We start from the raw sequence: 17,559 nt of genomic DNA on the forward strand, positions 1-17,559 counted from the left end.
GGCTGTTCAGCTGGGTAGTGGGAGGCTTCCTGCACCCCCACCCTTGAGGAGCGCAAAGAAGCCCCTCATCTCTCCAGCTCTAACTCGCATGCACCAGAGGGACAGGGGACTTGCTCAGCCGGGGAGGCGAGAAGGTTCAAAGTTGCCCTCCCGTCCCCCAGCTGAGCCTCACCATTCTGCCCCCACCCACTCCGTGTCAAGGCAGTGGTGGAGGAGGCATGAGTGGGCTGCTTTTTCATCCTGGGAGGGAGAGGCAGCCCCCCCCCCCCCCGTGTGCCCATCTCAAGGAAGCGGCAGATGATGCCTCCGCCTTGGCACCGGGGGGGGGGGGTTCACAAGTGTGTTGCTTCCTCATGGGAAGGGAGAGGCAGCCTGCTTGCCCCACCCCCCACCCCTTGCCAGTGCCAAGGCAGCAGAGGAGGCAAGCATGGAAATGGAGCTCTCTCTCATCTGCCTCATTTGCCACTGCCTTGACAGAGGGGACGGTGGGCGCTGGAGGAGGAATTGCTTTGGAAAAGGCAGAAGCTGCACACAGCGGCCAGCAACTGCCTTCTTCCTTGCCACTTCCTTTCTGACATTTTGATATACCGCCATACCACAATGTTTATTTTATTTTTTTTAATAATATTTTTTATTGAACATTTTTTCAACAAACATACACCAAACATACAAAATACAAAATACAAAAACACATCAAAAACATCAACATACAAAAATATAACAAAAAAATATATATCATTTCTCATCCATTATAATACTCATTGTCTTCAGGCTTCCCCAATTCCCTACTATCTGGTTTTCATTTTTTTTAAACTTCTATAGCAGTTTCTAAATCATCTTCTTTCCCATCATGCAATCCCTTTAAAACTTCCAAGTTAATTCATCTTCATATCATTTACCCTAATTTCAAACTTTAAATCTTCTATTGTTTCCCTAATGCCTTAACCTCTTTACTTTCCTGGATTTTCAAACTCTAATTATCGAATACATTCCCTATATACATTTTAAATTTCTTCCAGTCCCGGAGTCTTCCTGTCAATTCTGCTAATTCCATATAGTCCATCATTTTCATTTGCCATTCCTGCTTCGAAGGCAATTCTTCTTTTTTCCAATATTTTGCTAATAAAATCCTAGCGGCTGTGGTGGCATACATAAACAGATTAACATCATCCTTGGGGATTTCTTCCCCAATTATTCCAAGCAAAAAGGCTTCCGGTTTTTTCGAAAATGTGTTCTTAAACATCTTTTTCAATTCATTGTAAATCATTTCCCAGAAGCCTTTTATCTTAGGGCATGTCCACCACATATGGTAGAATGAGCCAACATCCTGTTTACATTTCCAACATTTATTGTCGCTTTTGTGGTACATTTTAGCTAGCTTGACCGGCGTCAGATACCATCTATACATCATTTTCATCAAATTTTCCTTCAACACCGTACAAGCCGTAAATTTCATACCTTTCTTCCACAATTTTTCCCACTCCGACATCATCACATTATGACCCAGATCCTTGGCCCATTCAATCATAACTGATTTTGTTTGCTCATCTTTCAAATGCCATTCTAACAACAAATTATACATTCTGGACAAATTCTTGTGATCTGTCTCTAATAACTCCGTCTCTAATTTCGATTTTTCTGATTGGAATCCTAATTTTTTGTCTAACTTGAATACCTCATTTATCTGCACATACTGAAACCAGTCACTCAACCTATCTTTCAATTGTTCGTATGGTCTTAACTTAAAGTGGTTTCCCACTTCCATCAAGATATCTTTGTATTTCAACCTATTCTCATCCATATTTGTCCTTTTAGGTTTCTTTGCCTCAAGAGGTGAAATCCACCTAGGAGTTCTCCTTTCCAACAAATCCTTATATCTCATCCAGACATTAAACAATGATTTCCTGATTATATGGTTTTTAAAACCTTTATGCAATTTCACTTTATCATACCATAAATATGCATGCCAACCAAATGCGTTATCATGACCCTCTAAATCCAACAAATCATCATTATCTAACAAAAACCAATCTTTCAACCAACAAAAGGCAGCAGCTTCAAAATAAATCTTTAAGTCCGGCAGGGAAAATCCTCCTCTTTCTTTAACATCAGTCAAAAGTTTATATTTAATTCTTGGTTTCTTCCCCTGCCAGACAAATTTAGACAGTATCTTCTGCCATTCTTGAAAGCATTTCATTTTATCAACTATCGGTAGGGCCTGAAATAAAAACAACATTCTCGGCAAAACATTCATTTTAACAGTTGCTATTCTACCCATTAAAGACAATTTTAACCTCGTCCATACTTCCAAATCTCTCTGGATTTCTTTCCATAATTTCTCATAATTGTCTTTATACAAATTCAAATTTTTTGACGTCATATTAACTCCTAGATATTTCACCTTTTTTACACACTTCAGTCCTGTGCATTCCTCTATATTCTGTCTCTCTCGTAGTGTCAGATTTTTATCCAATACTTTAGTTTTCCCTTTATTCAGCTTAAAACCCGCCACACTGCCAAACTCTTGAATTATCTGCAGTGCTCTCACTGCACTCTGTTCGGGATTCTGCAAAGTCAATACTAAATCATCTGCAAAGGCCTTTAACTTATATTGTTTCGAACCCACTGTAATCCCTTTGACACCTTCATCGCTCCTTATCATATTCAACAAAACCTCTAGTACAGAAATAAATAACGGGGGAGAGTGGGCACCCTTGTCTTGTTCCTTTCTCAATTCTTATCTCATCTGATACCACATTATTTACAATAATCTTCGCTCTTTGCTCAGAATAGATACCATTAAGCCCATTAACAAAATTTTGGCCAACCTCCATTTTTTCAAAATTTCTTTTCATAAAATTCCAAGATAATATTTCTTGGAATCATACCACAATGTTTAGCAGGCGGTATATTACAATGTTGGAAAGCAGTTATTGCCCAGCCCTCCTTCCTGTCTCCCTTCTCAAATCAAGCCCTATCCAACTCTCTCAGAAACTTCTCCTTTTATTCTCCCTCCCAAAATGCTGCTCCTCCTTCCTCCGTGGCCAGCTGACTTTGTTATCAGTCAGGGAGAAGCTCCAGCACTTTGGTGGTTTCTTCAGGACTGTATCACTAGACTCTAGTCTGGCTCTGCTGTCTGTCCCATCAGGATTCCTGAATGTAAGATCTGAAGCCCAGGATTCTGTCATATTCTTCTTTGGCTCCTTGACAGGCTGTGCACTTTGGCGTTCCTACTTCAAAAAGAGGGCTTCTTTGTTGCCTTTAGTTCTGTGCTATAAGGCATGAAATTAGACTTGAAAACATCTTTTCATGGTTCTGCAAGCTGTTCTGAGTAACCTGCACGGTAGTCAGAACCATTGTTTATACTGTCCTTTGCCCCCATGCCCCCACTGCTGCTAAGCCTAAAATATGTGTAACAGAAATAAATCCATAGGCAACCCCCAGTTTAGCCCCACCCACATTTCCATTCTTTCTCTTGTCTCTTTAGCATTGGAATTTGGATTGTAATCTCCTCAGGAATGGGACCTGTACTTTGTAATGTATCATTCAGGTTGACCAGCTGGTAAAAAGCGTTCTACTAAGCAGACTGGCTCTGGGTTACACAGCTGAGTGATAGTCAATTTAAAAGAAATACAAAGTAGACACCAGTGGCAGAGATCTGTTCATCCAGCTGGGAATTATTGTTGGAACAAAAATGTCTTCATTTGTTTCCGGATTGCGGGCATAAGAATGCTGTTCCACAGATTAGGGCAGCCACCCTTTCCTATACGATAGGGGTAATTAACCTGTGGCCCTCCAGATATTGCTGGACAACAACTCCCATCATCCCTTGACTATCTGCTATGCTGGCTGGGGGCGATGGGAGTTGGAGACCACCAGTATCCCGAAGACTACAAATTAGCTACCTCTGCTATTGGAAATTATTCAAAGCCAGGGCACTATCAGCCCACTGTTCAGCATCAGTGGAAGAAAGGTTCATTTAAAAATAAAAGCTATGAACAAGTTTTAACTAGCTGCAATTGTCTTCCCTTGTGCAATCAGTAAGTTTTATTGGTGGTGGTTTCGGTACTCTTAACAGTGCTCACTGTGACCACTGTGATGTGTTTCAGATAAAACAATAAAACTATGGAAAATCAGTGAACGGGATAAAAGACCGGAGGGCTATAACTTGAAAGAAGAAGATGGGCGGTATAGGGACCCTACTACAGTCACAACATTACGGGTGAGTAGCACTTTCATTTGTCATGTGTGGCAAGCACTTAATGTCAAGGGTGCAACATGCATAGTCTTGATTTCCCCACAGTGGCGCATGGTTTGAAAACAGGCTTCAGATCAGATGCTGGCTAACTGTGGTTTGGCATGGTGTCCAAATCAACAGATAATCACTACAGCTATTTCTCCAACTCCAAAGGCCCAGTGCCATGTTGAGCAGATCAAAACAACAACCACCACTCCTATGAGCCCTGATCTTCCCATGCCAAGAGATGTTGGCTTTCTGCCTCTCATGCTGATAGCATTTGGTGGTGCACTTCCCTGTTAGAGTAAGTTTCGTTTCCAAAAACTGTGAGAAGATTCTTGAAGATTCTTGAAGCATTGAGGTGCAAGATTGTTTAGTCTACAGCAGCTTTAAATAGATGTGGGCCACTTAGCTGTGGACTTGCATGATTCCTACAGGGGAGAGACTGCTGAGCTGTGTGCAGGCAGCATGTAGGATTGAAGTGACAAGATTGATATTGTCTTTCAAGTAAACAATGCTTGACTGAGCTTTACTGCTTTCATGAGTGTTTAATTGCCATCGGCCATGCACAACTTGATCCTTTCAACACTTAAGCTGTACCATCGTCACTCTGCTGTGCGAGGGATCTAGCATACATGCAAGGAAGTGATGCTGGACCACCCTCAAGATTTATGGTTGGAGATCATAAAATCTTCTTCATTCCCCAATGATACAGTGGAAGGGAAACACAGGGGAGGCAGCTCCAGGGCACTTTTTGCAGGACAGGAGTGAATGTGACATCTGATGAAGCACTGGGTGAATTGATGGATCCTCCTTGCTTTGGCAAGTGAACGAGGTGATAAGAAGGCATTCATTCATGTTTTCTTATTGTTTGTGATAGATTAGCATAGAGGAAGTCAACTAATCAAACAGAGGTTGGACACTTTCTTCCTTTTCTTTGCTGGGGTTTGTACTCTGTGCTTGCATTTTAAATGGTAATACTTGCTTGTATAATCATTTGCCAGATCTCTTTTACAAGCTGAATTTATTTTAGAAACATCTATTCCATCACTGTCAACTGATTCTAGTAAACTGGGTATTGTACTGTGCACTGTTGTTGTTTTGTGGGGTAGAGGTATATGTGCATATCTAGCTCAACATAGCTGCCTGCATTTTTGAGCTCTTCGTGGAGGGACAGGGCATTGGGGTCTGTTATGATGTGTTCCTGCACTTCAGAATTTGCCACTACTTCGCTGCTGCTGAAGATGTCTCTGTTCCCTTGTACTTTGCAGGTGCCAGTATTCAGGCCCATGGATCTCATGGTGGAAGCCAGTCCACGAAGAATATTTGCCAATGCACATACATACCACATTAACTCTATCTCCATCAATAGTGATTATGAAACATACCTGTCTGCTGATGACCTACGGATTAACTTGTGGCACCTGGAAATTACAGACAGAAGTTTTAGTATCCTTTTCTCCAAAATGTATTTATATTGTATTTATATTCAATTCGGTGGAAGATCATTTGATTTATCTTAGAGTTGTACTGCCTTCCTTCCTTCCTTCCTTCCTTCCTTCCTTCCTTCCTTCCTTCCTTCCTTCCTTTTCTGCTGTGAAAAAGATGAATTCCATGTCAGGGAACATTAGGACCATATCAAAAACAAAACTTCCAGTATTATATAAATCTGTGGTACAACAAGTCTTGGAGTATTGTGCGCAGTTGACTGGACAAAAAGAATATTGTGGAACTGGAAAAGTGTGAAATTGGGCAAAAAAAATGACACAGGCTGCTGGAGCAACTCTCTTACAAGGCAAGGTTCTATTTAATGGTGTATTGGGGAAGGAAGCATGGGGAAATGTGGTAGAGATTTACAAAATGTATATGGCTTGGATAACATGGGTAGAAAGGGTTTTCTCCCCCATAGTACTGGAATCTAAAGAGCAGCATTCTCCAGAAATCTGATGGTTGGTTAGAGTGCAAAACAGGGGCTGTGAAACTTGCTAAAAGGAGAGTCCTTAACGTAATAAATCTCTAGATATTGTAGATATTAAGCCTGCCAACATGGAAGAACTGACAGAGGTGATAACGGCAGCAGAATTCCATCCAAACAGCTGTAACACATTCGTATACAGCAGTAGCAAAGGAACAATCCGTCTTTGTGACATGAGGGCTTCTGCACTCTGTGACAGGCATTCAAAATGTAAGTAGTTTCTTTCAGTACTAATCAACTTCTTGTTGCTGTTTCTTCTCTCTTTCAAGAAAATCAAGCAAGAAAATGTAGAGGGTGCTTAAGCTTGTCAACCCCAAGGGGTGCCATAACCCTGTAGAAACAATGCAGTTGCTTCCCTCCACTGCTACTCAGCATGGTGGAGCAGCACACAAGCCATAGTAATGAGACTATGGTAGAGGCAAACAGCTAGTCTGTACCATTCCTCCAAGTCCATTCAAGACAGTAGAAGTTCACTCAAGGCCTAGAAAGATTGGTTTCAGAACGTGGCGCTTTGAGGATTTCACATTATTGTTGTTTTGAAAACAAGTTTCTGTCTATCAGTGGCTGCAGAGATGCTCTGAAAAGTTTGTGGGCAGTGCTTGTTGAGATCTTAATAGCCAGACTTGGAGTGGGTGAAGGTGGCTGAATTATTTCCAGTGGCTGACAGTTAGACTTCAGACTGCTCCATACTTCCCCCCATGTTTATTAGCAAATTGCTTTCATTTTTTAAAAAAGGTATTCTACAAAGTTCAGTTTGCATAGTCTTTGCAGAAGTTGAATGCCCATCTGTCATGGATACTTGAGTTGAGATTCCTGTGTTTGCAGGCGGTTGGACTAGATGCCCTCAGGGGACCCTCCAATTCTACAATTCTATGATCCTATATAGGCTGGTAGATTTGGATATTTTTGGCACAAAAAGTAGTTTGCCTGGCTGGAGACTTTGAACCACTTACACCAGGCATCCCCAAACTTCGGCCCTCCAGATGTTTTGGCCTACAACTCCCATGATCCCTAGCTAACAGGACCAGTGGTCAGGGATGATGGGAATTGTAGTCCAAAACATCTGGAGGGCCGAAGTTTGGGGAAGCCTGACTTACACCTTTCCTGGGAAATGTATCCATCTGTATAAGGAGGTCTGTCTCACTTTGTGAGGTGTCTGGTTTAAAATAACAACATTGCCTCAGACTTTGTTTGTTTTTCAATCAGGCAACTAAAGTGTAAAATTTCTCTTCACATCCATTTGAGATCCCCAGTAGTAATATTACTCATTTTTTGCTTCAATGTGCATGAGAAAAGAATGTTTATCTTCATGAAATGTGATAAAACCACTGTGATTATCTTCTGCTTGCAGTGTTTGAAGAGCCAGAAGACCCTAGCAACCGATCATTTTTCTCCGAAATCATCTCCTCCATATCTGATGTCAAATTCAGCCACAGTGGTCGATATATGATGACTAGGGATTATCTGTCCGTGAAAATTTGGGATTTAAATATGGAAAACAGACCTGTGGAAACGTACCAGGTATGCTATGAAGATATTGAGTCTCAGATTTGACTTCGGAAATCAGCGTATGTGTCTAAGTAATACATACGTTCCTTGAATCTGCACGGATGAGACCTTTTTTAATATATATATTTAATTGATTTTTCTTTTTTAAAAAAAAGGTAAAGGACCCCCCTGACAGTTAAGTCCAGTCACAAATGACTCTGGGGTTGTGGCGCTCATCTAGCTTTACTGGCTGAGGGAGCCAACGTTTTTCTGCAGACAGTTTTTCTGGGTCATGTGTCCAGCATGACTAAGCCGCTTCTGGCGAAACCAGAGCAGCGCACGGAAATGCCGTTTACCTTCCCGCCAGAGCAGTACCTATTTATTTACTTGCACTTTGACATGCTTTCGAACTGCTAGGTTGGCAGGAGCTGGGACCGAGCAACGGGAGCTCACCCTGTCGCGGGGATTCGAACCTCCAACCTTCTGATTGACAAGCCCTAGACTCAGTGGTTTAGTCCACAGCGCCACCCAATTTTTCTTAAGAATACTTTAATTGAACAACGTAAGATAAAAATAAAAAGTGGAAAATAAAATATGTACTTTATCAATTTTAACAATTACAATTCCATATTTGGCTTCATAATAGATACTGATGTTTTTTTTAAAAAAAAAAATTGAACAATTCATTTATTGTCGTCATGTCCAACCACTGCGTCTCCTCCTCCTTAGGTACATGAATACCTCAGAAGTAAACTTTGTTCACTTTATGAAAATGACTGCATTTTTGACAAGTTTGAGTGCTGCTGGAATGGATCAGACAGGCAAGTCTCGACTTATTTTGTTTTCTTTTATTTCTGAGCACTTGAATGCATGCTGGTGGTTTAAAGTACTACTTCCTTGCTTGGGCAATACCTGAATGAAATGTGCTTCCCTCCCCTCCCTTATCTCAGTTTCACATTTTTGCCTTAAACCAGATGTTCAGGAGACTATTTTGGGGGGGGGGCAGGGAGGTGAAAAGAACTTCTTGTTGACTTGTCATTTTCGTTCATTCAGCTGTCATAGTTTTACTGTTCTGGTCTCCTGCCATGTGGCTTTGTCTCAGGATACTTTGTGGATTCCAGATGAACTGTATTAATAATCCCCCAACCTCCTGCTTCAAGGGAGCCTTGTGCAAATGCATGCCATTAAAAAAAAATTGACCATGTACTCCACCTATAAAACCGTGTGTGTGTGTGTGTGTATTTGTTTCCAAGTCATTCATAAATTTATTTGTCAGATTTTCAATTTTACGAACACCAAATAAAATCTGAAAACTCTCTCCCTCTTTTGTGGATCCTTATTTTAGAATCCCACCCACCCCATATCTCCTTTATAATTCCAATTTTTAATAAATCCTTAATATTCCTTAGTTCAGATTTTTAACTACAAGTTATAAATCAATCCTGCTAATGAATTTAATTGTTTACAATAATTTTTCAGATAAATTATATACTTTCCCCATTCTTTAGTAAAAGTTTATTCTTTGTGGTTTCTAATTCTTCCTGTTAATTTTGGCATAGTCCATTAATTTCCTCTGCCATTCTTCCTTGGTTGGCTCCATATCTTCCTTCTATCTCTGGGCTAGCAGCATCCGGGCAGCTGTGGTCGCACATATGAACAGCTTTTTCTGATCTTTCAATATCTACGCACCTGAAAGAAAAACTTCTGATTTCTTTGAAAAAGTTATCTTTAACATTTTTTCAACTCATCATATATCATCTCCCCAAAGTTTTTTATTGCCTTACATGACCACCACATGTGGTAAAAGGTGCTCTCCTTCTCTTTACATTTCTGGCATACATTTTATTTTGATTTATGCATTTTAGCTGGTTTACTAGAAGTTAAATACCATCGGTACATCATTTTCATATAGTTTTCTTTAAAAGTACAGCATGCTGTAAATTCTATGTCTATGTTCCATAATCTCTCCCACATTGTCATTTCAATATTATAGCCAAAGTCCCTCGCCCAGTATATCACCACTGATTTGACCTGCTCATCTTCTGTTTGCCATTTGTACATTTTGGAAATTTATTTACTTTTATTGTCTATTCTTTTTCAAATTGGGAGATTTTAGTCGAAAAAGCATTTTAAAATCCAATTTAAATACTTCATTAAACTGATACTACTGCAGCCAATTGATTACTAAACCTCTTATATCTTCAAGTCTCCTTAATTTTATCTCTTGATATGCTTCCATATCACCCAATAGTTTCTCATTTCTGAATTTCACATAGGTTGCCTCTATTGGAGAGAGACACCACAGTGTTTTTGTTCTATTTTTTATTTTATTTTTTGTATTTACAGTGGTACCTCTATTTACAAATTTAATCCGCTCCGAATGCACATTCGTATGTAGAAAAATTTGTAAGTCAAATTGCGGTTTCCCATAGGAATGCATTGGAGACAGATTAATTTGTTCCGGAGCCTAGAAAAAAGACTTTAAAGTGCACTTTAAAGGCATGCAAACTGCACAGCAACATTACCTTTCAGTGCAGGGAGCACAGGTGGCAGCGGTGAGGGCCCGATCCGGCCGTAGGCCGAACAGCAGGGTGGCGGGAGCGCTGGCGGCGGCAGTGAGGGGCCGATTCGGCCCAGCGGAGTGGCGGGAGCACTGGCGGTGGTGGCGAGGGGTGGAGCCGGCTGAGCGCGGCAGTGGCGGGGGCCCGATTCGGCCGAAGGCCGAATAGCAAGGGGGCGGGAGCCAGCTGAGCGTGGCGGCGGCGAGGGCCCGATTTGGCCCAGTGGGGTGGCGGGAGCGGCGGTGAGGGCCCTTTGGGTGTTGAAGAAATTCGTAAGCGCACCCCAATTTTTTCTATTCGTAAGTAGAGTCATTCGTAAGTAGAGGTATCACTGTATTCCATGCTTTGTACATAGTCTTCCTTATAAGGTAAAGGTAAAGGGACCCCTGACCATTAGGTCCAGTCGCAGACGACTCTGGGCTTGTGGCGCTCATCTCGATCTATTGGCCGAGGGAGCCGGCGTACAGCTTCCAGGTCATGTGGCCAGCATGACTAAGCCGCTTCTGGCGAAACCAGAGCAGCACATGGAAACACCGTTTACCTTCCTGCCAGAGTGGTACCTATTTATCTACTTGCACTTTGATGTGCTTTCGAACTGCTAGGTGGGCAGGAGTTGGGACCAAGCAACGGGAGCTCACCCCGTCGCGGGGATTCGAACCGCCGACCTTCTGATTGGCAAGCCCTAGGCTCTGTGGTTTAACCCACAGGGCCTTATAACATGATTCAAAAAGCCCTTATGGGCTTTAACCTTGTCATACCACAATATGCATGCCAACCAAACCTATTATCATGTCCTTCCGGATCCAAAACATAAGTATTTTCTAATGATATCCATTCTTTTAACCAGCAAGGACAGGATGCCTCATAATATAATCTCAGATCTGGCAGGGAGACTCCACCTCTCTCTTTTGAATCTATCAACAATTTGTATTTTCTTCTTGGTTTCTTCCCCTGCCAGTGGTATCTTTTCGCCATTGTATAAAACATTCTGTATTGCTGATCACTAGCACTGGTTGAAGTAGAAATAACATTTTTGGTAGCACATTAATTTTTATCACTGATACCCTCCCCAATAAGGACAGATTCATCCTTCACCACACATCTAGGTTTTTCTTAATCCCCCCCTTTTCTGTATCTTTAAACATCAATGCCACTTGCTTCCAATTTCTTACCTCCACGTTTTCTATCAGTTATATTCCTTACATTATCTTTCATCTTTCGACCTGGCAAAAACCCAGTCTGATCTTGGTGAATTATGTCCTTTAGTACCACTTTTATCCAGTTTGCCAATATAGCTGCAAACAGCATACAGTAATTATTTAATAGAGAAATTAAATAATATACTTTGTTACTAACAATAAGTCTGTTTCTTGTTTCAGAATAAATGTAATATAAGCATTTCTCCAAGAGTCTAGAGTCTTCCCTGTTATTAGTATCTTATTCATTACATCTTTCAATGGCTGGACAATGTTATCTTACAATTTCTTATAATACTTCGCTGACAGTTCATCTGGTCCTGGTGTTTTGCCCATTTTGGCTTGATTAATTGCCATCATTATGGGTGCATCGTTATGCGTGCCATTAATTTTTAAGGCTGAAAAGCAGCCTTGCCTATGGACAGTTTGGTTCTTGGCCTCCTTTTCTCATTTTAGGCCATAACTGCTAGGTCAGATTATTTATCCCTCCAGCCTGGTACCTGCTACCTGAGCCTTTTCTTTACAATGGAGATGCTGGAGAATCAAACCTGGTTCAAACCTGGTTCAAACCTGGAACCTTCAGCATACAAACCATGTGCTCTCGATGAGCTGTGGTCCCTCCTCTACAAGGAAAAGCTGCATTAAAAGCTAATGTGCACAAGCAGTTATTTAAATGTGTTGTGTATCTGTATTCCAGTTACTGCTTTCGTATCCAAACTTTCCTCCTATAGCCTGAATAATAAGTGTCCCTGTCAGTTCGATTGCTGGAGCAAACAGGGAGCAATATTTAATTTTCATACTCCATATGGATGCTGGGTAATCTGTATGTGGCTGCGATTTTGTTCTGGATTTTTATGGATTTTTTTCTTTAAAGAAATACAATAAATAAAGAATTTAAATATAAAGAAAGGGATGATGATGCAGTTCTTCCTGGACAATGCAGTCCAGAGTGCCTGATTGATTAGTAAAACATCCTTCCTGGGACAGAGTGAATACAAACAAGTTGAAACATTGCATAGGAGAATGATAGACTATCTTCCCGCATATTGGAGGCTTCTCCACCTACACCTTGAAGAGCTGCATTCCAAGCAAGCAATCTAATTCAGTGTCTGATCAGACTACAGGTTTATTAGTCTAGCTCTACTACACAGGAACTTGTGCCTGATCATCTCATCTGTCTCCTGAGAAATCTCTTATGTGGGACAAGAAGCTGCAGTTAGAACTGGACATGGAATAACTGATTGGTTCAAAATTGGGAAAGGAGTACGACATGGCTGTATATTGTTTCCCTGCTTATTTAACTTATATGCAGAATTCATCATGCGAAAGGCTGGACTGGATGAATCACAAGCCAGAATTAAGACTGCCAGAAGAAATATCAACAACCTCAGATATGCTGATGACACAACCTTAATGGCAGAAAGTGAGGAGGAATTAAAGAACCTTTTAATGAAGGTGAAAGAGGAGAGTGCAAAATATGGTCTGAAGCTCAACATCAAAAAAACTAAGATCATGGCCACTGGTCCCATCACCTCCTGGCAAATAGAAGGGGAAGAAATGGAGGCAGTGAGAGATTTTACTTTCTTGGGTTCCATGATCACTGCAGATGGTGACAGCAGTCACGAAATTAAAAGACGCCTGCTTCTTGGGAGAAAAGCAATGACAAACCTAGACAGCATCTTAAAAAACAGAGATATCACCTTGCCGACAAAGGTCCGTATAGTTAAAGCTATGGTTTTCCCAGTAGTGATGTATGGAAGTGAGAGCTGGACCATAAAGAAAGCTGATCGCCGAAGAATTGATGCTTTTGAATTATGGTCTGGAGGAGACCCTTGAGAGTCCCATGGACTGCAAGAAGATCAAACCTATCCATTCTGAAGGAAATCAGCCCTGAGTGCTCACTAGAAGGACAGATTGTGAAGCTGAGACTCCAATACTTTGGCCACCTCATGAGAAGAGAAGACTCCCTGGAAAAGACCCTGATTCTGGGAAAGATTGAGGGCACTAGGAGAAGGGGACGACAGAGGACGAGATGGTTGGACAGTGTTCTCGAAGCCACCAACATGAGTCTGACCAAACTGCGGGAGGCAGTGCAAGACAGGAGTGCCTGGCGTGCTATGGTCCATGGGGTCACGAAGAGTCGGACACAACTAAACGACTAAACAACAACAACTACACAGGAGTGATGTGACCCTTTTCTGGTTCTTGGGAGTGTGAAAGTGTCATAAGTGTCAAGAGGGCTTGTCACTATTCCCAGTATAGCACGAACTGTTTCCTGGAAATAAAATATGAAGTCAGTCATAGGAATGGCAGTCCTGTAAGAGACTTTGGGTGTAGTAGTTATGAGTGTCAAATTTTCACTAGGGCGTGAAGCTCCCTGGGTTATCTTGCACAAGTTGCCATCTCACAGGCTGTCCTATGCCATAAAGTTGTTGGCAAAATGAAGAGGAACCACATTTGCTGCCCTGAGTGCCTGGGATTTAAAATGTTCTAAACAAATTAACGGATTTCTTTTTTCTTTTTGGAATAAATTTGTATCAGTTTTCATTTACAGTCCAATAATAGCCTCATTATAACAATACCAATTTATAATACAGTTATTAATACCAACCATTCAAGTACCGAATTATATAATTTAATTAAACTGACCCCTCCCCACATGCTAGATTTTATTATTTTATTATTTCCTATATTTCTGCGTTCCAAAATCTTACTAGTTTCAATTACATTCCGGTCATAATAATAATCCTTTATACAACAACTGCAATATTAATAACTTCTATTCATGTTGACACATTAAATGTTTTATAAAACTTCAAGTGAGGAACTCAAACTATACCCTTGTTCTTCCTGTGTGTGGCAATTATTTTGTCCATGGTGTTTCGTTGTAAGATGCTATGTCTTTCTTTCCCCCAATTGTTGCTGTTATCCGCCATGCCTCGGACGGAGCTGATATTCCATTGTTATTCCAGAAATTTCTCCAGCGCTCCGTCTCGTGCTTCATTGTTTTGCACCAAGAACTTTAACAACAGCTGCAAAATTCACTCTGTCCCAGTAAATAAACTGTTGTCACCATTTCCCCCCTCAGCCTGGGAAAAAGAGTGGTCAGACTGCAGATGACTCAATAAAGAACCTTATCAGTTCCTTGGCAGCTCACAGACTCATTTCATCCTTCTTTCCAGCTGATTATCCTTCCAATTAAATTAAATTCCAAGTCCTCTTAGCGTTATTCAGTTCACTTCGTAGATAATAAAAAATGGGGAAGAGTCAGTTCTGAGTTTCCATCGTAAACCTTTTGCAAAATAGAGCTTCCCTCCCCTTTTCCTTTTTTTACACACACAGTTCTGTTTGATGTTTTATAATCCAAGTTCTTCCATCCACACTTGTACAAATATAATTTGAACTAACTTTCAGAGGAGGGTTGCCAAATCATAAATGTAGAGAATAAAACTTTAAATAAAGAAACTGTAGGCTCCCCTCCTCTCGTCTTTTTCACCAAATTAAGTATTATCCCAAATTCAAACCTTAAAGTCCTTGCAGTTGGTTTTTTCCACAGTTTGTGATCTCATCTCTTCCAGCACGCACCTGTACTTTAATCCAATTAAGTTCTAATTAACAGAAGAACCTCTGCTTCTTAATGGCAGCATTGGAGGGTTTTCGCCAGTCACAGTGCCTCCCTGCCCCCCCCCTCATTCCATGCTAGAGCCAGGTACCGAGACGAATTACGATTGAGGGAATTTGCAAGGATGATTTACTCTCAATCATCCTTGTTTTTCCTTCACCTATGATCTCCCGCTGTCTTGGGGGCTGCTTCCATTAAGGCAAAGTGGAACCGGAAGCCCAAATGAACAGATTCTTAACACAGTTTTCAAACTCTTCCAGATATTCTCAGTTCTTGGAGCTCTGAGAGAAGCCATTACAATGCTGCCATCTTGATTCTTTTGATAGTTGCAATGAGGTGGTGTTTGATTGTTTTTTGTTTTGTTTTTGGTATTTTGGAATGTCTGCATTTTTGTATGTGGGGTTGAAGGACATTCACTGTTTCTCAGTAACAGCAGACTGCTACGGCAGGGATGGGCAGCCTGTGACCTTTCAGTTACTCCTAAACTACAGCTCCCATCATCCCAGACAACTGACAGTGTTGGCTGGGACTGATGGTAATTCAAGTCCTACCTCATCTGGAGGGCAAAGTTCCCCATCCCCTTGGCAGGGATCATCACATTGCAGCCATGAATTTACCCGGCTCCTTTGGCTGAACTGCATTCACTGCAGGGTTTGATAAAACAACTTCTGACAATCCTTCTAAAAGCAAGCAATGCAGAGGTGTTACTGGGTACCTAGCAGTTTGAAAACTGTTTAATAGAGGAAGCCCTTTCAAGTGGGCATCCCAGTTCCCTTTACATGTATGTGTGTTACGTTTTATGTGTAAGGGGATTTAGTGTAAGCACTATACATGTTGGCGTTCCAGTTTCTGTTTTGTATTGGTAAAACCAGAAATTTCTGTTCAGAAATCCATTTCCTAAAGCACACATGATTCAGTACCATGACAATAGTTAATCATTAAACCGTTTGAGCACTGAGGAGGCTATCTTGCATGCAGAAGGTCCCAGGTTCAATTCCTGCCATCTCCAGTGTTTCTCTAACTTCATCCCTAGCAGCCAGGACCCCAGTGGTCAGGGATGATGGGAGTTGTCGTCCAACAACAGTTGGGGACCGAAGTTAGAGACACACTGGTGTAGACAGTGCTGATCCTAGATAAGTATACTGAGATCGATCAGCATTGATACTTAGCTGGATCAGAATATGGCAGCTTCCTATGCTCATGTTTTAAGTGCCCATGCTGATGAAATGCAATTGTATTTTTGATAGGCTATTTATTCAGCTCCCCAAATAAATAAATAAATGCAGTAAAAGCTTCTAGCAAGGGAACACACCTGGAAACTCTCTTTTGTCTTCATCTTTCAGTGTCGTCATGACTGGCTCCTACAACAACTTCTTCAGAATGTTTGATAGGAACACAAAGCGGGATATCACTTTAGAAGCATCTCGGGAAAACAATAAACCCCGCACAGTCTTAAAGCCCCGCAAAGTCTGCGCAAGCGGCAAACGGAAGAAGGACGAGATCAGTGTTGACAGCCTAGACTTCAACAAGAAAATCCTCCACACAGCCTGGCATCCCAAGGAAAATATCATTGCCGTAGCCACTACAAACAACTTGTATATATTTCAAGACAAAGTGAATTAGAGCTAGTGTTCCTAGCAGGGGAGTCCGCTTCCTGCATAGTTCAGATAGATGAATCTAGCATTTGTACCCATAAACAATAGAGGGGAGAAAACAGAGTGTGGGAGAGAGCGAGAGAGAGAAGTCCATTGTGGCACATCTTTCCCAGTATTTAAAAATGTGCCATATTTGACAACACACTCTTCTAGATAGCTATGTGGGTGGTTTCTCTCTGTTGAGGGGTTCTCCATGTCTGCTGGCCATTTAGGTGAGGCTAGGGCACTTTTTAACACGACGACGACTTGCACCATCTTGCCTAATGGACTAGAGGTTGGACTATTATCAACATTTGGTTCCTCCAGTTTTTTATGCCTTCCATTGTGATGACGTCTGCCACAGGGAAAAGCCTTCAAGTCATGCTGTGGGATTTAATTGTGTAACCTCATTACTGTATTATTTGTGGCCCTTTTTTATTATTAAACAACAGCTCGTTCTTGCTGTGGCTTGTAGCATTCCTCCTATGCCTCCTGGACTCCTTTCCCTTAAAAAAAACAAAACAAAAAAACCTTCCCCCCTCCCCTCCGCCCCATGGTGGTGGTTCATAGAGGGAAAAAAGTGAAAAGCACATAAAATGGGTCAAAGGGGTCTGTGTTGCAAAGAATAAAATGTTTTAATAAACAATTGACTGTAATCACTCTTTGCCATTTCAGACATAAAAAAATAAAGTCCTAAAAGGTGGGGAGGGGGGATTCTACTGAATAAAAGTGACAAAGAATGGTGAATCTGTTCTTTCCCCCCCTTTTTAATCTACCTCTTTATATATGAATTTCTTTTTTATTATTATTAAAAATACTGTAACTTGACGCATGATAAAATGTTTT

The 17,559-nt window shown here is 41.2% G+C and overlaps 1 protein-coding gene across 2 annotated transcripts in view; it reads left to right on the forward strand.

Annotated features, from left to right (window-relative positions):
* Positions 1-17,359, forward strand: part of PPP2R2A (protein phosphatase 2 regulatory subunit Balpha) — a 78,924-nt gene extending 61,565 nt beyond the window's left edge. For both annotated transcript variants that reach the window (XM_035138789.3, XM_035138790.3), the window contains exons 5-10: positions 4,110-4,222; positions 5,509-5,686; positions 6,258-6,422; positions 7,564-7,733; positions 8,430-8,521; positions 16,423-17,359. In XM_035138789.3, coding sequence (XP_034994680.1) covers positions 4,110-4,222; positions 5,509-5,686; positions 6,258-6,422; positions 7,564-7,733; positions 8,430-8,521; positions 16,423-16,702 — 998 coding nt within the window. In that variant the 3' untranslated portion in view covers positions 16,703-17,359. The remainder of the gene's footprint in view (positions 1-4,109; positions 4,223-5,508; positions 5,687-6,257; positions 6,423-7,563; positions 7,734-8,429; positions 8,522-16,422) is intronic.
* The last annotated feature ends 200 nt before the right edge of the window (positions 17,360-17,559 follow it).

Source organism: Zootoca vivipara, chromosome 14, assembly GCF_965207765.1.
Source record: "Zootoca vivipara chromosome 14, rZooViv2.hap1.1, whole genome shotgun sequence".
NCBI classification, from domain to species: Eukaryota; Metazoa; Chordata; class Lepidosauria; order Squamata; family Lacertidae; genus Zootoca; species Zootoca vivipara.